The sequence below is a fragment of the Pollachius pollachius genome (assembly GCF_949987615.1).
Source record: "Pollachius pollachius genome assembly, chromosome: 1".
NCBI classification, from domain to species: Eukaryota; Metazoa; Chordata; class Actinopteri; order Gadiformes; family Gadidae; genus Pollachius; species Pollachius pollachius.
In genome coordinates, this window is record NC_136934.1 from 11938620 (window position 1) to 11962343 (window position 23724).

The 23724-nt window shown below is 45.8% G+C and overlaps 1 protein-coding gene across 1 annotated transcript in view; it reads left to right on the forward strand.

Moving 5' to 3' along the window:
- Positions 1 to 23724, forward strand: part of slc4a4a (solute carrier family 4 member 4a) — a 43173-nt gene that overhangs the window by 12970 nt on the left and 6479 nt on the right. Inside the window, exons 3-20 of the mRNA XM_079738664.1 lie at positions 1556 to 1691; positions 3449 to 3609; positions 5534 to 5713; positions 8373 to 8449; positions 11728 to 11885; positions 12447 to 12534; positions 13164 to 13318; positions 13985 to 14095; positions 14442 to 14616; positions 14732 to 14865; positions 15256 to 15530; positions 17542 to 17612; positions 17970 to 18155; positions 18568 to 18681; positions 19314 to 19475; positions 20514 to 20692; positions 22021 to 22093; positions 23372 to 23440. Coding sequence (XP_079594790.1) covers positions 1556 to 1691; positions 3449 to 3609; positions 5534 to 5713; positions 8373 to 8449; positions 11728 to 11885; positions 12447 to 12534; positions 13164 to 13318; positions 13985 to 14095; positions 14442 to 14616; positions 14732 to 14865; positions 15256 to 15530; positions 17542 to 17612; positions 17970 to 18155; positions 18568 to 18681; positions 19314 to 19475; positions 20514 to 20692; positions 22021 to 22093; positions 23372 to 23440 — 2504 coding nt within the window. The remainder of the gene's footprint in view (positions 1 to 1555; positions 1692 to 3448; positions 3610 to 5533; positions 5714 to 8372; positions 8450 to 11727; positions 11886 to 12446; positions 12535 to 13163; positions 13319 to 13984; positions 14096 to 14441; positions 14617 to 14731; positions 14866 to 15255; positions 15531 to 17541; positions 17613 to 17969; positions 18156 to 18567; positions 18682 to 19313; positions 19476 to 20513; positions 20693 to 22020; positions 22094 to 23371; positions 23441 to 23724) is intronic.

Genomic DNA, 23724 nt, shown 5'->3' on the forward strand with positions numbered 1-23724 from the left:
GTTTGCGCGATGGCTGGAGGTTTTCTGGAGGGAGGGCCCGCTCATTAAAGGCTTTTTCACAACCACCACCGCCACTGACACTAAATGAGGGGGTTTCAGCTGCGTTAAGTGATTCCTCACCGCAGTAAAACCTGACTGGTGTTAAGAAGCGACTGGTGTTAATCCCTCATAATCTATAATGTGTACCCTACATAGCGTGTTTCTGTAGGACCACCGTGTTTGTCGTGATTATACGCTGTTGGGGGGGATGAGGAGGTTGAATCACCTGGACTCAATACCAGTTAGGATCTTTCTCACAGGAATACTATAATGTTAATTGGGTGTTTATGTTTGCGTTTATGGGTGTGTGTTGACTTGGCTTTGCATGTATGTGTGTGTGTGTGTGTTTATGTGTTTGTGTGTGTGTGTCTGTGCAGAAACTCAAACAACAGTTGGTGCGAATACGCTTTGGTTGCACCAATGCCTGCCCAACAAGTTGAGAGGATACGTTGCAGCTCGGACTCCACTCGTTTGAAGACCCTTTATTTAGATAACCATCGATGCCTCTGCGTTTCCGCATGCCCCCCCCCCCCCCCCCCCTCGGAGGGGCACCGGGCTTGATATTCAAATGAGCAGGAAAGCACAGCCTCTTACGTAAAAGAATAGGCCCCGGTTTGTGAACCCATTCTTAATTGTTAATGAGGGGGGGGGACTCCGGGGAACCGTGCCAACCACCGGGGAACCAATGGGGAGAGAGCTCTGGGTGAACAGCAGAGGAGATGGGGGGGTGGGCGGGGGGTGGAGGAGGAGGGGGCATTGGAGGCTCAAGCATTGGGGACACAGCCACTGAGGGGACCCCCTGAACCCTCTTTTTCCTCCCCCCTCCCCTCCCCTTCCCCTCCCACCTGGTACACATACTGCTGGAGAGGCAGCGCCCGGGGGATCGGCTCCTCACTCTCGCCCGGGGCTCTTTAATGGGTCCTCATCAGCTGCTCTCCGGTTGATACGCCGTGCCGAAGAAGGGACCCTCCTCGCTTTGCCAGAGGCCTTATCGACACCCGACCTCACCCGCCACCCCACTCCTACCCACCCTCCCTCCTTACACCCCACAGCCACTCCAAACCCGTCCCATCCCCCACCCCCTCTCCTCCCCCACCCCTCTCTCTCTCTCTCTCTCGCTCTCTCTCGCGCTCTCTCTCGGACGGAGTATCACCCACGTCGGGACGGTCGGGGGGGAGGAAAAAAAAGGAAAAAGCGGGGTGCAAGAGCAGGGCAGAGATGTCAAACAACAACAACGACCGGGCGGAGGAAGACAAGGAGAAGGAAGAGGATGCGGTCGGGAAGAAGGAGGAGATGGAGGAGGAGGAGGAGGAGGAGAGGGGACAGGGCAACGGGGTGAAGATCCCTCCACCTCCTCCGCCCCCCTCCCCTCCCGCCCCCAGCGTCCCAGAGGGCAAGGCGGACGGACCCGGGGCGGACGGGACCCCCAGGGGCAAGCCGCTGCCGCCACCGCCGCCGCTGGCCAACGGGACGCAGAGCCAGCCGCTGACCCGCAGCATCTTCCCTCTGTCCCCAGTATCGCCGGCGGCCGAGCGGATCCGCTTCATCCTCGGGGAGGAGGACGATGGCCCCGCGCCGCCCCAGCTCTTCACGGAGCTGGACGAGCTGCTCTCCGTGGACGGCCAGGAGATGGAGTGGAAGGAGACGGCCAGGTAGGACTCAGCGCTCACAAAGCGCTCACTGCTCATAGATGGAACTGTGTTCAGTGTAACCGGAAAAGGTGAAATGATAAGGAATAGTGGTTTACAGCTTGCAGCAAATCCCGAGGATTGCATGCATCGTTTGGCCTAGGATCTCATTCATTATTTTTCTCCATCAGTGTTGTCAATATCCAAGCATGCAATAATGTTAAAGTACAGTAGTTCTTAAAAAGACCAGCTAAAGTTAAATTACGAGGGGGGGGGGGGGCGAGGCAAAACAAGTGAATCCAGAAAGAGCCTCCTAACCCCTCCCGTGTGGAAAGATTGCCCACACACACACACTCACACACTCACACGCACTCACTCACACACTCACAGGCTGTGCAATGTTGTGTCATCACGGGCTCCAAGGCCAGCCCACGACCCCCTCAATGAATGAAAGATCTCATCACCAGCACTGGGCAGTGCTGCTGGCCGGCTGCCAGAGTCCCCAGCCTTCACAGCCAACATGGGCAAAGAACAAAACAACCATGCTGGCATACAGTGAGTGGCCGGCCAGAAGGGGCTCTGTGGCGGTCATTGTATGCCCATCATTCAAGTCTTGCGTTTCCGCATTCCACCGGTCGAAGATTTCATTACTGTTCATTAAAGCTGTCCCTTTTTAAAGCCCCTATATATGTCCACTAAAGAGTACAGGCAAGATGGAGTACCCAGCGGTCCACTGGGTGATCTTTACATGTTGAGGCCTAGCTAGGTGACTAACTGCCACTGCTAATTATCTTGTCAGAGAGGAACTGCTAGGCAGCTGCTTCCCCTTACAGAATAGGTGTTTTGGGACTTCTGCTGTTCCACTGTTGTCAGAAACACACACCCCATAAACTTGAACAGTTATTGCACTTGTTCCTTCAGGTGTTGATGATGTTGCAACAGTCATAAACCGGGAGACAGATACCCAGAGTAGTAGACAATCTTTTTATTCATCCGCTGTCAACCCAAGACTACAATTAATATGTTGTGTAACGTTAACCAAAGAGACCAGCTTCTCCCGGCAAACAAACAAAAGACCCGTCTCTCTTAAGCCTTGCCAAGTGGAAGTCCACTTCCCTGCAGAACGACAACTTGCATGCACCCTTCGTGGGTCTACAGCTCTGGGTAGATTTAGGTCTGTTGGTTCTCTCTGAGGCGTTGTTAAGGGTTACATGGAACAAGATTGATGACATGTTTACACCCACATTTACACACTCTGGTCCGAGTGGATTTACTCAGTGATTTTTGCGTTTCTTTGTGTCACAACCCAAAACTCATCACAGAGGTCAAACTTTGGCCGGAAACACGTTTGCATTGGTTTGAATGTGATTTTGATTGTGTCTCAGGGATCACTCTGGGGTTAAGACAAGATCATTAATCCCCTTGTCTGTAGGTCAGGCCACTGACCTACACTGACCTTTCTAGTTTTAAAAAACAAACACAATAAAACCATGAACTTCTCAAAAATACTCAATCATGATGATATGCATTTAGATACCATGCTATCATCAACACTGCTCATACGTTCAGGAACCAAACGCTATAAAAAAAAATGCCAGTACACATCAACAAAATAAAAAACCTATTACGTTCACAAAATGTGAACATAAAATGAAAATATAACAAAACCCCAAAACCTAACTCCGATGTGTCAATTGTCGTTAAAGACGCTACGCTGTCACGCTTCGTCTCATCCGGGGGTAGCCTCACAAACCTCGTCCCCCTTATCACGCCCCGTCCAGGTGGATCAAGTTCGAGGAGAAGGTGGAGAAGGGCGGAGAGCGCTGGAGCAAGCCCCACGTGGCCACGCTGTCCCTCCACAGCCTGATGGAGCTGCGCACGTGCATCGAGAAGGGCACCGTCATGCTGGACATGGAGGCGTCCACACTGTCCCAGGTGGTCGGTAAGATCAGACTCTCTCTTCCTGGACCACTTCTGGGCCGAGGAAACAGACACACAAAAGGTGTTGGGGAGCTTGTAACACATCAGCCGTGGATCATTTCTAGCAGTTTGGAGAGTTGATCTATAGCGTATAGTCATTCAGTTGTCAAGTGCAAACCCGTATGAATATAAGGTGACCCCACACAGGGTATAAGACACCTGTGTTTGGGAAGTACTGTTGTCATGGATGAGATGATTTGTGACATGTTGGAGTCGCATCAAAAACGTTACAGTACACTATTGTTGCCGATCATTCAACTGTGCATATTAGATATTAAACATAGCTGAAAGTAAGTACAAACATCCTTTGAAGTCCCCTGGAAAAATGATAAAAGTTAACAAATTCTACACCTTGAAACAGGTACTGTTTCATATAGAATACTCACTTAATGACTTGTAATCGTTCAGAACAAGTCGCCGTCTGTTATGGTTCAGTGGAAGCCACTTGTTTACGGATGGATGCCTGTCCTATGCAATGCCCCCCTCTTCCTTTGTTGTAAGCCTGGGCCAAGCCACAACATTGGATAGAAGGTCGGCTGTTTGTCAGCAAACCATTATCACACATTGTAATCTAAGTGTGGAAAAGTTTATGGATTTAGCGCCATAAATCCATTCATGATGGACATTCATTTTTTGATATTAGCTCACCTCTTTCATGACTTTTTATTACATTTTGAGGAGTAAGTTTGAATATGTTCAAACTTACTCCATTACATCCCCCAAAGAAGTTGTATAATAGACTCCCGCAGAAAAAGAGAAGTCTGGGATTAATTGGAGTTAAGCTAAACCTATATCATGCTGCACACAAATATGATAACATTTACTACATTACATGCGCCAAAAATAAGCAATAAACAAACTCTGTCATTTGATCAGAGCAATTCCAAGTCTGTAATTGTGGAAATTCAAGGTCAACTATACACTCCTATCATGTTCAATAATACACCAAAATATTAGAATAAAACTTTGAGTACTTTACCCCCCCCCTTAACAAATAGGAACAAGCAGTCCCCTGTAGGTGGACTTCATTAACAACCCTTTCATGGGGGTTTCACCTCGCTGCAGGAGGGTTAGCAGGAGCGGCTATCATCAGAGGACAGTAATGTAAAGTAATTGGCCCAGTGCCTCACACAGTAGCGGGCTACGCTGGGAGTTGGCCCCCTTTGCTTCCAGGCCAACTCTCAATAGACGGGCATCCACTGCACTGGTTCTGTAGAGGAGGGGAAAGAGAAAACGAGTGTGTTGGGGAGGGGGCAAAGAGTGAAAGAGAGCGAGAGAGAGATACAGATAGGCAGCGATAGAAAGAGTGAGAGAAACAAAGAGAGAGTGAGAGGGGGCAGACAGACAGTGAAAGACAGACACTGAACGAGAGAGAGAGAGAGAGAGAGTGAGCTAGAGAGAGGGGAAGGATTTTCCTCGAGGCTTCTATCTTTCAGCGTTCAGGCTCCTGACCTTGATTTTAAAAATAGGCCTTTTGATTTGACCGTTCCACAACTTTATGGACGCTCCCTTGCTCATGTCCCCTGAGCACTGCAGTCTATCCCTCACTCAGATCAGCCATCGCTAATCGTCTCTGGGATGACGTGTTTTCTCAAGATGTTGTTTTATCGTCCACTTATTCCCCTTGAAAAATGTTGATACAAAAGTGATATCCCCCCACTTGTAGACAACATCTTGCGAAAGCCCTTAAGCAGCTGTCTGAAGATCAGATCCCTACACGTGTTGCATCGTCACATGCGTGGTCATTGTATGTTCTTCCTAAACAAATTAGGAGTGTCTTTGTGTCTTTATGTGTGTTATTAGCATCGTTCACGATGCTGAGGTCACAGCTTTTCTTTTCTTAAAAACAAACAACCTTAATCTCCCCTTCCCTAACCCTTGCGTAGAGATGATCACGGACAACCAGGTGGCCAACAACATGCTGAAGGCGGAGCTTAAGGAGAAGGTGACGTACACGCTGCTGAGGAAACATCGCCACCAGACCAAGAAGTCCAACCTGCGGTCCTTGGCCGACATCGGCAAGACGGTCTCCAGTGCAAGTAGGCTGTTTTCCAACCAGGAGAACGGTAATGCAGATGGCAGTTTGGTGCAGTCTTTCTTTTTTTTGCTTATTTTTGGTTTCAGACTTAAAATTCAAAATACTACTTGAGACGGCTTTCGTCCACGTTTTAACTTCCACCCCCAAAAATACTGTGTTTATTTAGGCTCGTCTTTCCCCTGTTCCACTCGTGGAACCTGAATATTATTATAATTAAATAGAAGTTTAAGGTATAATTTATGAAGTGCAGAGTAATCGTAATTCAAGACTTACCTGGCTAATGGTCATCATTTAAAAAAGTTAATTTTCTATATTGTTTCCATGTGTCCTGCTATTTAATGATTGCTAATTCTACTAAATTATTGCAACTCCTAATGTTGCTATTTCAAAACAAATTTTATAACCCTATTTTGTTAAAATTTAATTAAAATTAAATCTGTGAAATGTCCTCATCTCTGGGATACATTTTACAAATTTTCCATGAAACATACAATCATATCAAATAGAAAATCAGTTTAATAACACTCATGTCCAATAGAAATGGCTTTTAATTCATCCATATGCTTACTTAAGGAAGAGTTATGGTTGGACGTTGACGCAACGCAAGGGGGTTTACAGACCCACTACGTCCTTGCGGTCCACCATTGCGTCTCCCAAAAATTGTAACCTTGCATCGAGGCGCTAACGTAAACTGGACGTAAACCCGACGCAGAATCAAAACAGGTTCAAAGCGACTACTTGGTCATTGCGTTGCCTCAACGTCCAACAATAACTTTTCCTTTAATCATTGATGTACTAACTGGCAATCATCCATGCTAAGTTAGAGATTTGTTAGATCCTCAAATTAATTTTGTTTGTACATTAATTAATTAACAGTCATTATTAATGGTTTTGTCTTATAATTCTCTGACATTACCAACCATGGGTCTTTAGGAAAGTGGTTTTATCTAGCTAACTTGTTAATGCTTAGCAAAATAAGGATTATTTGGAGTTGGCAAAGGGGAAAGCCTCCATCATAAATGTACCAAATAATTGATATGGTACCTTTAACATCGTCATAAATATGTAAATAAAACAGTTCACTGATACTGTATGAATAAAGTGATTAAACAGTGTCAAGGATACAGGAGAAGGTGTTAAACTAGTCATAAACTCAAAGTTAACACTTATGTCAATGTGATAAAGCAAGCAGTTTTATAGCAAAGCTAGATACCATCCAGTGACCCATGTTTGGCGGTTTCATTTTATCACAGTGTTTCCATCATTCATTCCAATCTTGTTTTCCTCTTGCTTAATACTTTTCCTGTTTCTTCCTCCTGTCCTAACTATTATAATTATTTCTGTGTTTTTTTCTTCCTCGTAACCTGCCTCTTCTCTTCCAATCTTTTGGCGTTTTCCTGGGCTTTTTCCTTTGGCTTTAATACCCTCTCAATCCGCTGCCGCCACTAAAAGCCCGTAGTCCTCTGGGGAACTCAGTGACTTGCCTATCGGGTCGCATCTCTATGGAAGACTTACAGCTCCCCAGGAGTCCCAGCATGGATTACCTTAGTAAGTTGATCAGATCTGTAGCGAATAGCCGCCCTCAAAGGTCCACAGCCCCCCAGTGTGGCCTTACCATCCCTGTCATTCATCCAAAAGACTTAAATAGATCACCTCGCCATCCAGCAGAGTCTTATAACAGTGGCCTTTTACTAGATGGTGTAGTTGTACTGTCCCAAAAAATAGACCTAGTTACTGTCGTAGTTGGTATGCCCCTAATGCCTAGATTTGATAAACATTTAGAGTTGCAGAAGGAGGGTTAGATGTATTGTATATAGCCAAAGCTATTTCTGACACCATTCCCTTGATTGGCATTGAAAGTTCAACATAATAAGAATAAGAATATAATTAGAATAATATTAATAAACATAGTCATAATTGTGCCAATAAAAGTTGACGTTTCCGATTTTTGCCAATACCCGTTAAACCTGGCGAGAATGGTTGATTTGTAGGCATTCTATTTTCTTTTGGCTGCATCATTCTGACAACTATATCATTACCAACATTTCTCCTTTCCTTATTTTGGGTGGGCACAGGGGACGGGCTTGGGTCTGTGCGATAGGAGAGGAGGAGGGCTGGCTGATGGGAACAAAACATTTTAAAGTATCATTGGCTTCAGATGTATACAAACATATGTCCGAATAGCCGTTAGCTGTAGTTTTTTCTAAGCAACTGACATAAGGTTTCAGCCGTCTTGAGTTCCGATATCTTTCAAACCAGAATGATAATATCCCACAAAAGCCTACAATGCCGTAGTTTACCGTTGGTTGAATCTGCAGGGTTAGCAGAAACCGTAGGCCAGTATATAGTCCACTTCAAGGGGAAGGGAATCTAGTTAAACGTTGGAGCCTACAAATATGTTCTACATATATATATAAAAGGGTTCTAGCATAGCAGCCCATATACGTTTATAGGGTGCTGAGCCTTTGGTTTAATATCCAGCTGTTTTGGCACCTTTGTGTTCTTGCACTTGCTTCTTTGGTTATCCGCGTGGGGCTGGGGTTGCATGGAGAGCAATATACACCAGGGGGGGGAGCTACTTTCTCTTTCTCCTTGGTTGATGGGTGGGGGTTTCTTCCATCATGCCCGGCCGCATCTCCGGCGAGTTACCAGGGCCCCCCAGCCTAACCACCTGTCTCTGTTCACAGGCAGTCCCACCCCCACGCACCGCAACCTGACGTCCAACAGCATGAACGATATCTCAGACAAGCCTGAGAAAGATCAGGTGAGTGAACAAAGACGACCCTTGACCCTATCCCTTCTCTTCCCTTACCTTCCCCTCCCTCCCTCCTTCCCTCCCTCCCCCTCACCGTCATGAAGTGTCTGAAGTTCAGAGGAACCGTAAAGAACAAGTCTCAAGGCGGATCTGACCGGTTACGGTGCATTGGAAAATCTTTAAGAGAAGAAGTGCTAGAGAACTATAGGGCCAAGTAACGCCCGGGCTCTGAAACGACGTCACCAACCAGTCTGTAATACATTATCCACAAGGTCAAAATGTCTCAGGTGGTGATGACACAACCCAATCAGCAGCAAGCTATTGTCTGCCTGGTGGTGGAGTTTCCACGGTGATAAAGTGTGCCTAAAGTTCACCTCTGGAACCCTCGCATTGTCCTTATCTCTGTGCCAGCTGAACCCAAACAGCTCTGGGACTGTAAAACCACAACCACACTTGAGACCATGCATGCACATGCCGTACATGCACACACACAAACACAGGACCCACCGCACACGCATCCAACCAAACACACACAACCAAACACAGCCACAAGCGCACATGCACACACACACAAACACGCAAGAACGCGCGCACGCACACGCGTGTGTGCGCGCTTACACACACATAGGACCAGCCACAGACGCACACATATGCGTCTGTGTTTCTAACATGTTTTACAATGTTGACACTGCTGCAGCACGTGCAGTACTCCCACTCACGTCCTCGGGGGAACAGTTTCCCGGGAAGTCTGATTATTCTCACTGCATTACAGTGACGTTGTTAACGTGGCAGCCCAGTAGCTGTTTAATCAGAACCATGGTTGGGTCATGTCCAAGGCCAGATCCCTGCAGGATAGGAGCGGGGGGTTGAGATGGACCCAGTAAGCTCTGTGATCCTGCTGCTGACGGTTACCATGAGTAGGCAGAGATTGGAGACCAAACGTCCCCTGGGGACTCTGTGATTTGGGGATGTCTCGGGGCCAGATGGTCTTCATAAGTCCTCCGAAAGGGAGGCTGCCACCATGCAGAATCTCCCACACGGAGTCCCCTAGAGCCACACACAGGTCAGAATGGCCAGGGGTGCCGCTCTCTGCACTGCCAGGACAAAATGTTTCTTGGACAGAATTTTTTTTTTCGATGTGATCAGGCGATTTTTAGGATTTTGATTTGATCAGACCTTTCTAGACCTTTTTTTTTGAAAAATTTCAATTTCTTTAAGGCACCTTCAAAGGCTGCAGAAAATGGCTGAAGAATGCATATACCTACATACAGTCCTTTAGGGCATGTTGGTGAAATCCCTTCTTTTCCAAACCATATCTAAAGCCACCATTGGACTTTCGTAATAATACTTTCCTAAACCAACCCCATGCTCAGTGTGCCCGGGACAATGTGATTTACTTTTGTCCGTACATCTATTTAGTTGTAATGGGATTTGAATCGACGTCATTCATTTGTCCTGATTTTGGAGTTATTTTTATATCCGATCCATGAGTCTGAGACCCCGAAACAGCTTTAAATATACTGCCTCAGCTGAATTGGGGATTATAGCAGCATGCAGTCACCGTTTTCTTCCACAGTGATTATTTTTACCTTTCCTTCTGAGGTTGTTGCAGTGCTGACTATACAGCCCTTCGGTCACATGACCTGAAGGTCTGTCACCGATTTCACTCTGCAGGCGATGCCGTCATTCTACACCTAAACTATCTCACATGGATAATATCATTTTGGCTTTCTTCATATTCCTTACTAATGTACTTCCGATGATCTCCCTTTTCGCTATATTATTTGTTACTGTTACAGTTTTGTCAATTAGCAGACACTTATGCAGATACTTGTGACTTGCAGTGAATTCAGATTCATATCGCGGAGGAGCAGGTAGTGGTTGGGTATCTGTCCCCTGAATGACAACAGTGTAAACATTGTAGGATACAAACCCAGAAGCTTTCAGCTGGCAGTCGAACACCCAGGAGACCGACTGTGGTTGTAGGCGGTAGGCTCAATGTGATTTAGTGGTTGTATTTGCTTTCAGAATTATGTTCCCGGTGAAACTCTCCACTGATGCCATCAACACACAGGAAGTAAATTTTCTTTTAGCGATAACAAACGCTTGCTACTTGGAACCCATTTGAACTATGATAGACAATGCAGGCTTCCGGCTAACATGTCACACTTTGAAGTGACATGCTTATCTGGTATTTATGATTGGTATCTTTGAAGTTTTTATCGCGGTTGGATCAATGATTCGACTCTGCACCATATTTATTGTCAGTGGAAAGGCTACCTGATCAAAGTTTCCTCGAGTGGATCCCAGGCCATGGTGAAAGACTCTCCTGAAAGGGCCATTGACCCCCCCTTTAACTATAAGAGAGCTTTACACACTCTAATAAGAGAGTGTGTAAAGCCGACCAGAGATCAAGGACTAATCATGAAATTACCTTCTGCGACACTTGATGAAACCAAGCGAGCACACGACGGCATTTTAACTTTAACATTTATTAGGTATTCAAAGTGTATCTGTGGATACCTATTGTTATTATATTTATAACATTTATAACATGTATAACTATGAAATTAGGAGTTATAGTTGAAACATTCATATCATTTTGTCTTTATGCAACCGTAATTTACTGAATACATACATGTGCGTATATAAATGCATCGTATTTTTTTGAAAAACCTAGTTGACCCTTCTGTGTCACCGCCCAGGAAGTGGACGTTGGCATAAGAGGGATAAAAGGCATGTCTAAGAGGTTCCTTAATCTGCCGACGCAGCACACACACAACATGCAGAGCTCCACAGTTTCCCCACCTCCACCACCGCCACCCTGTCCATCTCCATGACATTCAGAGAACCTCGCCATACCTCCGCCTCCGCGTGGAACAGAGTCGAGATTCACACACGTATCCGTGCCGTGCACGATCACCGCAGACAACTTTGTATGCAGTTAATTTAAATATGGAGAACTCTGACAATTGTGCCAAACGAAATGAAATGACGAACAACTAACAAACAAGGGGCTTTTAGAGAATTTATTTACGTTTTTATAAACCGAATATTATATATTGGAAAAAAGAATGAATAGAAAACATAAAGTGAAGCAATGGGCTGTTAAGCTCAGGTCAGCAGGTTGTGGGTCAAGAGTCTTAGGGTCACCACTTGTCTGCTTTGATATACAGCCCTCTTAATGAAGAAGGATGGCGGGTGGTCCGCCGCCGCTGGTGGTGGTGGGAACCTGACCTTTTACCTTACTCTCGCCCTCCCTAACCCTCTTTGTGCTCCACCTGCAGCTGAGGAACAAGTTCATGAAGAAGTTGCCCAGAGACGCCGAGGCCTCCAACGTGCTGGTGGGCGAGGTGGACTTCCTGGACGCCCCCTTCGTGGCGTTTGTCCGCCTGCAGCAAGCTGTGATGCTGGGGGCCCTGACAGAGGTGCCCGTTCCCACAAGGTACTGGAGGTCCTTAGGAAACACAAAATGTGTGGTAAAGTGTGGGGAGTTCATGCTAGAGTCCAAAAGGTCTCGAGTTCTGTTATGTTGTTGATATTTTTTGTTATGTGTGGACCCCAGGAAGAGTAGCTGACTACATCGCTTAGCTGATGGGGATCTGTCAATAAACCAATAAATTAATGTTCCCCCCCCCCCCCATACTCTAACGGTTCAAAATGACTCCATTATGCACACTAACATAGGCAGAATCTTAGTGTGCTCTTAATCGGTTAGCATCTTTCCGATGGTAGCTAGGTAATGAGCGGTATTTTCAGTTCCCTTATGTTATACATGAGTTCATGTTGCATTTACATGTATGTTTCATGTATGTGTATACTTCAGCTTAGACTATTTTGAACACACACACTTTCTGACAGGATGAGATGAAAGTACGAAAGAAACCCACCAAAAGCATTCATACGCTCAGATAAGCGTATGAATGGTTCTTGAAATTGCTTCTCCACCGACCTAAAGATGTCCAAACTTTTAATTGTCTTTTAATAATTTATCTTCTCATTCCAGATTCCTATTCATTCTCCTTGGCCCAAAAGGCAAAGCAAAGGCATACCATGAGATTGGAAGAGCCATCGCTACTCTCATGTCGGACGAGGTGAGACAACTGATCATTCATTCATGTATTCTATTAGGAAAACAGCCAAACCCTTTATTTCACCCTTTTTTATCCTTACTGCGCAATAACACTCCAAAGGGGGGCATCTTTTTTTCAATTACTGGACACCTCTGCCTTTTAACAGTTCCAAATCAATGTGCTAAAAATCGAACATTAAAAACAACGGTCCAATACAGCGATGTTTCCTTAACAACGCTAAAGCCATCTACCAAAAGCACCACAGAAGAGTATTTTAATTATAGCTGATCAAAGGCATCAGCGTTTTAGATGAAAGCAGCTAGTATCTTATCATAGTTGGTAACTGGGGTATTAGCACTTTGGGGTAGCCCAGTTAATGAAAATAATGTACTTTGGCTGTGTTAAGCAACCTTGGCTTTGCCTCGGCCTGCGTCACCCCCCCCCCCCCCCCCCCCCCCCCCAACGCCCCCCTTAGTCTTACACTACTTTCCAGAAACGGGGACAACCCCGTCCTGGTTTATTCCTGACTTGTCCCTTAGCCCCATTCTCTTACACACTGCAGAGCCTAACCTGCGTTGGAACCTATTTGTAGCGTGACATTGTTACTCGTTATGAGATACCAAGACCCCGTTTTGTTCCTCTTTGATAAGGTGTTTCACGACATCGCCTACAAGGCCAAAGACAGAGGGGACCTGCTGGCCGGCATCGATGAGTTCCTGGACGAGGTGATCGTGCTACCCCCTGGGGAGTGGGACCCCGCCATCAGGATAGAACCTCCAAAGTCCATCCCGTCCTCTGGCAAAAGGTCTCCAGTTACAACATGTAGCGTCACTCTGAGTGGGACAAGCACTACAGTGTTTGTGCACAAATGACATTATGGGGTCAATACACAGTAGGGGCTACTCCTGTTTTAGCTACCCCTATCAAAGTTCATTTTTATGTGTTAGTGTTATTGCTACAAGTAAAACCAATGGGAACTTGAAAATGTTGCAGGGTTTATTATTGTGGAGGAAATTCGCATTTGACTTGGACTCCTTAATGAAAGCTTGTTCAGGGTTCCCTGATGAACACCATGCTATACCAATGGCTAGGAGCTGGCTAGGACCAGCTCTTCTTGCTTTTAACCTTCTGTACGACTGCTGGGAACCTAGGGTTGAATATAACATGCTTGTGGATACAGCTGTGCATCACCGTTATGTTTGTATCACGTTATATTTGAGGTATTCTGGCAGAAGGACTGTGATTCTATGTTCGATTCTACGTGACAAAAAATCTGTGAATCTGGGGTAGAATCTACATTGAATCACACGTCCAAGTGTTAACTGTGGTTTGAGTGTTTATGATTAACAAAAGTGAACTACATCAAATCATATTGATTTTGACACAGTAAACTCTTACGGATGATCCCTTGTTTGACTGAACACGGAGGTTTTTGTGTTGAACGTGTTTATTTGTTTTGTGCTTCTGACAGAAAGAATATGTTCTCCGGAGGGGACAACTCCCAGATGAACGGGGACATGCCTCACGACGGGGGCGGAGGAGGAGGTCACGAAATAGGGGATGAACTGAAGAAGACCGGAAAGTATGCATTCATCGGCTCTAAACTTCTCTGCACGATGGACTGAAAATACACACACACAATAAAAAAAAAGATCTGCCTAGTTTCTTAATGTCAGCAGATGTGCTGGATGGACTGACCTTTCACTTTATTTTTCCAACTACTAAATTCTCCATAATAATATCAAGGATCTCCACTTATTTTATGTGGGGAACATATATATTATATATTATGACCAGGTCTGAGCTAGGATGTGTTTATATGTTCCTGTATTATTGTGAAGATTATCATTTGATTCAATTTCTTTTATCAATTCAACGTTTTACAAAGTAGTGTATCATACTAATCCGCCCTTTTCTTTGCCTTTTAGGTTTTGTGGCGGTCTCATATTGGACATCAAGAGGAAAATGCCGTTCTTCATCAGTGACTTCACAGACGCATTCCACATCCAGGCCCTGTCGGCCATTCTGTTTATTTACTTGGGCACTGTAACAAACGCCATCACCTTCGGTGGTCTGCTGGGGGACGCCACGGACAACATGCAGGTCAGAGGTCACGTGTTTGAACCATGAACGGTCTGTGGGACTATTAGAGCATGCGTGCTAATCGTTAGCTAACTCAACTGTCTAAAAATAAGATCATGTATCTCTCTGTAACCAGGGTGTTTTGGAGAGCTTCCTGGGCACAGCGATCGCCGGGGGCCTGTTCTGTCTGCTCGGGGGACAGCCGCTCACTATTCTCAGCAGCACGGGCCCTGTGCTGGTGTTTGAACGGCTGCTCTTCAACTTCAGCAAGTATGTCCCCCGCTTCTTTCCCCTTTCTGGAAACTCATATGCTGGGTTTTTTGTGGCAACGAATGCTGAGACACATTTCAAATTAATGCACTGAAAAACTGTCGGATAGCACAAATGTAACACTGCAATAGTCGTTATATATATCCTCGTGACAATGTGGGCCGTTTTAGTTAGCGCGTGATCATTTGATAACCGACAGCACTTCACACTTCCAAATTGTCTTATCTTTGTATTTTAACAAACTTGAACTGTGTGTGTTTGTGTTTGTGTAATTGTATTATCGGGCACCAGACAGAGAACTCCATTCAGCTTCTTGAATGAAGAATTTGACTATGACCGGATGTGATTTTATTTGATGTCATTATTCGAACTGTTTTTTTTCTCTTAAAGGGACAACGCCTTTGACTACCTGGAGTTCCGGCTGTGGATCGGCCTTTGGTCGGCGTTCTTCTGCCTGGTGCTGGTGGCCACCGACGCCAGCTTCCTGGTGCAGTACTTCACCCGCTTCACCGAGGAGGGCTTCTCCTGCCTCATCAGCTTCATCTTCATCTACGACGCCTTCAAGAAGATGCTGAAGCTCGCCCACTACTACCCCATCAACTCTGAGTTTAGAGCTGATTATGTCACGCAGTATGACTGCCTCTGTATGCCCCCGGCCATCCTCGGTAAGATTCCTTCCTTAATGACCTTGCTAATCCCCTGAACGGCTGGGCTAAAACGGAGGGGTGGTGGTCGTTCATTGCATCAGGGATAAAGATGTGCTGCAGGTTTTTCCATTGTAATCATAAGGTGGCACTGGCATGACTTGCCGATTAGAATAGTGCATATTCAACCAGAAGTAGCACCTCATTGGGATCCTTAGCTGGAGATGCATTTAGTTTTTTGTTGACAGAGGAGAAGTACTTGATTTGAATTTGATCACTGATGATTGAAGGTTATCTGAGTGAATATAATCAATGGACAATTTCATATTGTGAAGGGTAGATCATATGCTGTGAGTCCTTTGTAACTTAGTAAGACTCTTTTAAAGTGTAGTGTCGGGAAGAACACTCATCTTGAGTTCTGGTGCACGAGAAGGGAGTCTGAGCTAAGGAGAGGAAGACGTGTGCAGGAGGATTAAGCACTCAAGGTTACTTTGCCAGTGCTTGTGTGAGCCTAGAGTCATGGCGGTGGTGGCTGTTGTTGGAGGAGACGAAGAGGCACAGCATGCCTCTCTGTTTACCTTCCTGATGGGGGAGGGGAGAGGAGGAGGAAGGGCATCCAAGAAGCATTGCTAATCCCCTGCTGCTTTGAAAATATCCCACACACGTACACACGTGCACACACGTTCACACACGTGCACACATACACCATATACATTCAGGCACACACACACACACACACACACACACACACACACACACACACACACACACACACACACACACACACACACACACACACACACACACAAACGCAGACACGCATGCACACACACTTACAAGAAACCCACAATCTCTCTCTCTCTCTCTCTCTCTCTCTCTCTCTCTCTCTCTCTCTCTCTCTCTCTCCGCAGTCTATCTATTTCTTTCTCTTCGTCATATTGCCACACACTAGCTTGTCAGGCACCGTGCTGTCATCCCATCATTATCCCCTGGAACTGCTCAGAGCAAAACAGATAAACACAGGTGCACATACACACTCACTCACACTCACACTCAAACACACACACACACGCACACACACACACACACACACACACACACACACACACACACACACGATACACACACACACACACGATACACATACACACAAATACACACAGATGCACCAACCAACACGCACACACACACACGCACGCATGCACGCACGCACGCACGCACGCACGCACGCACGCACGCACGCACACACACACACACACACACACACACACACACACACACACACACACACAACACAAACACACACCTCTCCCATTCATGCACGAACAAACACTTACACCCTCACACCCACACACGCAAGAGGCGTATTTTGCACCTGAAAATGCATGAATAATTTCTTACATGATACACCATGTATTGAACACATAAAAGCCACATACACACATGCACACATCACATTGCACACTCTGTGTGGATGTTCCCAAGAGATAGAAGAAGAGATACCAGATGTTGACCAGTGATGAGTAGGCTCCCAGGGGCCTCCCACCACCGAGCTGCTGGGGCTCTTTAAACATTCATCGTGTGGAAGTCATCAATTGCATCTCACACCGAGGCATGGCTGATGGAAAACCACTGACACATAAAAACACATCTTGTGTACCCCTTTGATTTTGCCGACCATGTCATATTATATCATATTCCTCTAAGCTGAAGTATTGTTAATGGGATACTGGATCAGTGCTTGATCTGCATCATCATCAGCATTCCCTCCCCATCCTTCTTCTAATCATCCGCCTCATTCTCATTCTTCACATCCTCATTGTCATCATAATCCTCATCATCCTCCTCATCCTCATCATTGTCGTCATCCTCATCTTCCTCATTGTCTTCATCATCATATCTGTTCGTAGTAGCCCTAAATCTTTCATCAGTACACTGGTCTTATGTACTATGCATCTGCTGTGGTTGCTGGTGCAATGTCCATGGTGAACCCCGTGTTCAAACCGTTGTTTTTTTCATTGTGTTCACGCAGAGAATATCTCGAGTGACATCCCAGAGTCGCTCGATGGCTCTTCATTCTGGTTATTGAACAATACTGAGCTGGTAAGTCTCTCTCCCCGGTGCCCACTATGCTCCACACAACTCTATTTTAGTAAGAATAGGGGGACAGGCTATTCTGGTGCCTTGAGCTAGAGGCATCCTTGAGCTAGATGTATCACCCCCCCCCCCCACCTACACACATGTATTAGTTAAAAAAAATACTAAATAGATGATAAATATATTATTATATATTACATTTTACCCTTAACCGTATACTTAACAGACCAAAGTTTATCCAAGGCATGCAATCAAAGTCGTAAAAACAGCCACAAACAAAGTTACAGTGCTTACAGTGGCAAATCCATTCGGGCAAAGAGCGTGAGTGAGTTGAATGGCTGAACCTGTGTGTTGTGCTTGCAGCTCACGAACACCACCTGGTCGTCGCTCAGCAAGAAGGAGTGCCTGAAGTACGGCGGGGAGCTGGTGGGCAAGGCCTGCGGCTTCGTGCCCGACATCACCCTCATGTCCTTCATCCTGTTCTTCGGCACCTACTCCACCTCCATGTGTCTGAAGAAGTTCAAGACCAGCCCCTTCTTCCCCACCACTGTAAGTCACGCGCGCCAGAGGCTGCTCAGCGGGACGAGATGGAGTTCAAACCTCCAGAGAAACAGTAGCACAACACCCGGGGAGATCACCGAAAACGTTCGGCCACTGCTTGGATATCAAGCCTTTTGTCATTTTAGCATTAACAAACTTATTTATGCTATATCTTTCCATAATGGCACCTATTGGCCTCCTTACCATACCTGGAAGGAGGGGACCCTCTTCTCAAGTGTTTATCCTTGCCCTGTCATACAAATGGGGCCGGGGAAGCACTTTGAGACTGTAACTGTGATCAAGGGCTGTACGAATACAATTGACTTGACATTAACTTGAATCAGCCGGTGTTCTGGTCAACAGAACAATCATATCATCTACAGAGGAACTAAGTGTTTGTGCTGTATTTGCCGTCCCCTAGATGAGGAAGCTGATCAGTGACTTTGCGATCATCTTGGCCATTCTCATCTTCTGTGGGGTTGACATGCTCGTGGGTGTGGACACCCCCAAACTCATTGTGCCAACCGAATTCAAGGTAAAGTTGAGGCTCATTTTACTGTTCTGATATAACCAATTGCATTGAAATGCGAAAGATTTAGATTTGGATTTGGAAAATATATATAAAAAATATAGATCCTGGCAGAAAGCTGTATTGCTTAAATGTTAGTATATTATATATTATACTTATAACATATATTATATATATAATATTCATGCTGTCTGAAGTCGAACAACTTAGTGTAATTCTGATACATGTCATCCAAGTCTCCAAATGCAAATACAGAAAAGCCTTAATAACTGTCAATGTATTATCAGGATGGATGAGTGTATTCTCCATGGAAACTCTCCAACAGTAATGGAGTGGGCTTCTTCAGGGAAATTAAGCAAATTGATTCAGTGTAATTGATGAAGTTGGCGGTATCACAAGGGCTCCCCTTTCTGCTCACTTCGCTGGTCGCCTCTATGAGAGAACATATTGTGTGTGACTAGAGGAACAAATCCTGAGCTACTGAGTTCATCTGTGTGGGAAGCCCTAGCACCAAAAATATGTGACAGTCTTTGGTCAATACCTTTCCCAGTTTGCGCTCCCTTTGAAACACGTGAACATCCCTCTAGAGTTGTGTGGTTGCTGAATGTACTCACAGTTCCCCCCCCACACCCCCTCAGCCCACGAGTCCCAAAAGGGCGTGGTTTGTGCCCCCCTTCGGAGGGAACCCCTGGTGGGTGTACCTGGCGTCAGCCCTGCCTGCCCTGCTGGTCACCATCCTGCTCTTCATGGACCAGCAGATCACCGCTGTTATCGTCAACAGGAAGGAGCACAAGCTAAAGGTGAGCCTTTTCTATTAACGCAACCCAAACTTAAAGGGGCTCTGGGTATGATTTAAGCGCTGTTATTTGATTGTATTCCGTCTGCCATTAGTGATTGAAATGCGCTGTGGGAATATCTGTTTGGAGTTGACTGCTCCTGCCACTGAATGAGCCAGTTTAGATGTATGCCTGCTATGGGGTCGTTTCTGACCAATCAGGGAATCTTTTCCCTGATTGGTTCGGGGAATCCATCTAGCTGTCAATCACAGGTTTGTGAAATCAAGCGTCGGGAGGGATAGAGCAAAGGGAGGGGATGTTTTTTTTGGTTGTTTCGACTTTCTCTCTCTCCACTCTTGAATGTTACACACAGCACCTTTAAAGAAAACACTGTTTCAATAGAATCTTTGTTCTTAGACAGGTGGCAGTCTGGGTGGCTGGTTAATAGGCAGGTAAATGCCACACATTGAGTGCGAAATGTCAGCGCTGTGCTTCTAATGCCAGTTTGGTTGTTACGTGGGCGGGGGAGGGGGCGTCCGGGAGGGTGTGGGTGGGGGTCTGAAGGGGGGAGGTTAATCTCTGGCGGCTGCTACGACTAGCCACTGCTGTTTGCCGAGCACAGATGGGGAGAGTGGAATCGCATCAATCAGCTGATCAGGGAACACGGCCAGAACGGTCCTCAATGTGTCCTGATTATTCCTGCTGTTATTCAGACAAGGCCGAAAAAAACAAGGATCATTTTGAGCATACTGTACTGTAAAGATTCTCACTGTTTGTTATATGGGTTATTTTGTTGTTGCAAAAAGTCTCTTTCACCATCAATCTTCGGGTCTTTTACTACAACACACGCACATGCGCGCGCGCACGTACACATACACACACACACACAGACACACACACACACAAAGTCCATTTTTATAGGCTACTGCTCACAAAGATGCCCCAGTACGCCATTCATTATGGTTATCATCATCATTTTCAGTCACACATTATGAATCATTTACATTTCGGTGACCCTGTTTGTCAACACTCACGTATCCCATGTTGTCCTGGTTCTTGCAGAAAGGGGCTGGCTATCACCTGGACCTGTTCTGGGTGGCCATCCTGATGGTCGTGTGCTCCTTCATGGGACTGCCGTGGTACGTGGCGGCCACCGTGATCTCCATTGCTCACATCGACAGTCTGAAGATGGAGACGGAGACATCGGCGCCCGGAGAGCAGCCTAAGTTCCTGGGTGTGAGGTGGGTCCGACACCGAGCTTCTTCGGTTTCATTCATGGAGGAGAAGCTGTCTACGGTTGTTTGTTAAAGGGGAACCGTCACACTAGAGCTGCTCGATTATGAAAAGAATCCTAATCACGATTATTTTGGTCGATATTGAAATCACGATTATTCAAACAATTATTTTTGAGTTTGAAAATATGATGCATTTATTCAGCATTTCTCTCCAAAAAAACGCTGAGAACTTTGAAATTTTGCCTTGAAAAAATATGCAAAATATCCAAATAGAAAATGTTGAAATCGAAAATAATGTACAAATATGTATCCATCTGTCATTAAAAATATTTAATGAATAAAATAAATATACAAACATTTTTTTAAATAGTTTAAACTTGATTAAATTAGTTTGGAGATCGTTCGACGCAAAAATCTAAATTGCGATCACAATGCGATTAATCGCACAGCCCTAGTGTTGTGATGAAATCATGGTCCTCCACTTGAACCCTTGGACCAATGACGACAATGATCAGATTCTGCTGAAAAGTCTCGGAAACAGAGTTGGACCATTGGACTCATTGTCCTGGAATGGATGTTCTGTGTTGGTCCTATATTCGGAACAATGATATGATTGAACCGTCCCGCAATTCCTTTAGGGAAACTGAGTTGATGTTGCAGGCCGCGCTTAAATCCCTCATGCGTATGAAGCAGGCTACTCTCTTGTATGAGACGATTGCCAAGCACGACGGGGTCGCCTGGAACAAGGCTGTCGGCTTGTTGACTGTGTGGAGTGAAGTCTCTCTGGGTGTTGTTACCCAGGGTAGATGCGTGTTTATTCACATTATTCGTATTGCTTTGTGCACAAATTGCTACATTTATGTTTGCTTTGATGGGAAACAATCAACCACCATGTTGTTCTGTCTTCACCAGTCTTAGTTTCAAAGATATAAGAAACAAATAAGATATAAGAAAAACAAGCGCACGCTTTAAAAAGCGAAATGTCGTATGATGGAGGAGAGTTGTGGAGCATCTCGTAATGCAGCTGTGAGCTGAACCGACGTCCTCCTGCGAGCCCAGATGGATCTGGTCTGTTGACGTTCAGATGTTGACAGGCCTGTGAACTCCACACATGCCCAGTGGATGTCTCTGTTCTGGCCTTCTATCATCTGGAAATAAATGAATCGAAAACCAAAAAATATTCGAATGTGTGCATTATATTCACCTTTAATCATCTCATACTTATTTTACTTCGGTGCTGAGTCTGGATTCCTAGGATATATATATATATTATGGACCACAATGTCACATGTCATGTCATCTGTAATGTTTTTTCTGCTGTGTTTGCGTTGCAGAGAGCAGAGAGTCACCGGCCTGTGTGTCTTCCTCCTCACCGGCCTGTCGGTCTTCATGTCTCCTATTCTCAAGGTAAAACGCCATAAAAAAGTTTACCAACCATAAAAAAAATAAAGAAATATTTGTGTTGCTTCCCCGACCTTTCGGTTCAGATCATCTTGTCTGTCATCCTCCCTGGCCCCGCTCCTTTTCACTAGCCTGTGTAGTTCACCGTCCCACCTGGTCAACCACACAGTGAACAGCTCGAAAAAGGGAACAATGTATTTTTCTATTGGTGGCGCTGTGTGTGTGCCTGGGTCTCAAAAATGTGAGCTGTGTCTCATATAGCAGTGGACGTCTATAGTTAGCATAGTATAGTCCACCAGCACAGTGAAAACGAGTCAAAACGATATGGATCTGTCCCGAGCATTAATGAGGAGGGCTCGCGTCTGTGGGGCTGTAGCTAGCCACCCGTTCTGTCTCTCACCAGACGGACGAGCTGCCAGTGCAGCAGCGAGAGTCGGGGGGATTTCATTGTCAGACGTTTTGCTGACTACGTGGGGAAGCGGAGAGAAAAACAGAATAATAACGCCGGGCTGAAGAGTTCCCAAGCGTCCAATGTGACGAGGGAGCCGAGCGGTAATGTCCGAAATGAAAGCGAGGCTGACAGTCAGGCAGGCCGCACGGTTGGTGTTATTCTATGCTAATGCATCGGAGGGGCGCGCTAAGTGAGCTGTCAGGGCTGAGTCAGCCCGGCTCTGCGTGTCCTGAGACCACCCCACCACCCACCTACCCACCAACCAAACCACCCACACGCCTGCACCCAGACACCCAGCCTTCGCTCGCTCTCTCAGAACCTCCGTGTGGCCCGTCCACTCTGAACCAGGGGCAAAGGTTACTTGGGGACCCCAGCAAAAAGGTTTTGCAGACTGTAGTTGAAACTGCGGTTTAGTTTAAAAGCCATCACTCGTGCTTCTTAAATGTGCCTTTTAGCAATGAGTGACTGAGGCTCCCTCTAAAGAAGAAGAGATGCTGAATATGCTGGGTTAACCAAGTGATATTGGTGTGAAAGGTATGGAAGGCCTCTGGGTGAATGCATACACATGTTCAGATCCCTTTACAACAGCTCCAGTATCTAAGAGACTAACAGGCCTACCTTCCATCCTAAGCCCTCAAAAGGGCAAAGATTATAGTTAAAAGTTCACAAGGTTCCTAGTGCTTGTAATTCCACCACTACCAATGAGTACTAGTTCGATGAGTAGTAGATACCCCCCATGCTAAATCCCCCTGTGTTTTGAAAACCGATATGATTATGACAATGACACCCAAACACTTCTATGCTAACGCTATGATGTTTTCTTCCCCCTCCAGTTCATTCCCATGCCTGTGCTGTACGGAGTCTTCCTCTACATGGGCGTGGCCTCCCTCAAGGGTGTGCAGGTAAGGCTGTCCTGCAGTTCATGGTGGGTCAACGTGGGACCATGGTTACCACAAGGAGGTCATCGTAGATGGACATAGTTAGGTCAGCGCTTGTTTGGGTATGCTAGCCCCGTGGTTCTCAATTGGGGGCGCTTTGACAGATTGCAGGGTCTACTTGGTACTTTTCTAGAGATTCGTCCATTTTGACGCTTTAATGTTAGTGGTGTGCAGTTAATAATAGCAACTACTGAATACAATCATGTGATTAGGAATACTAATATTCAAGTTTGATCAATCTTTTCAAT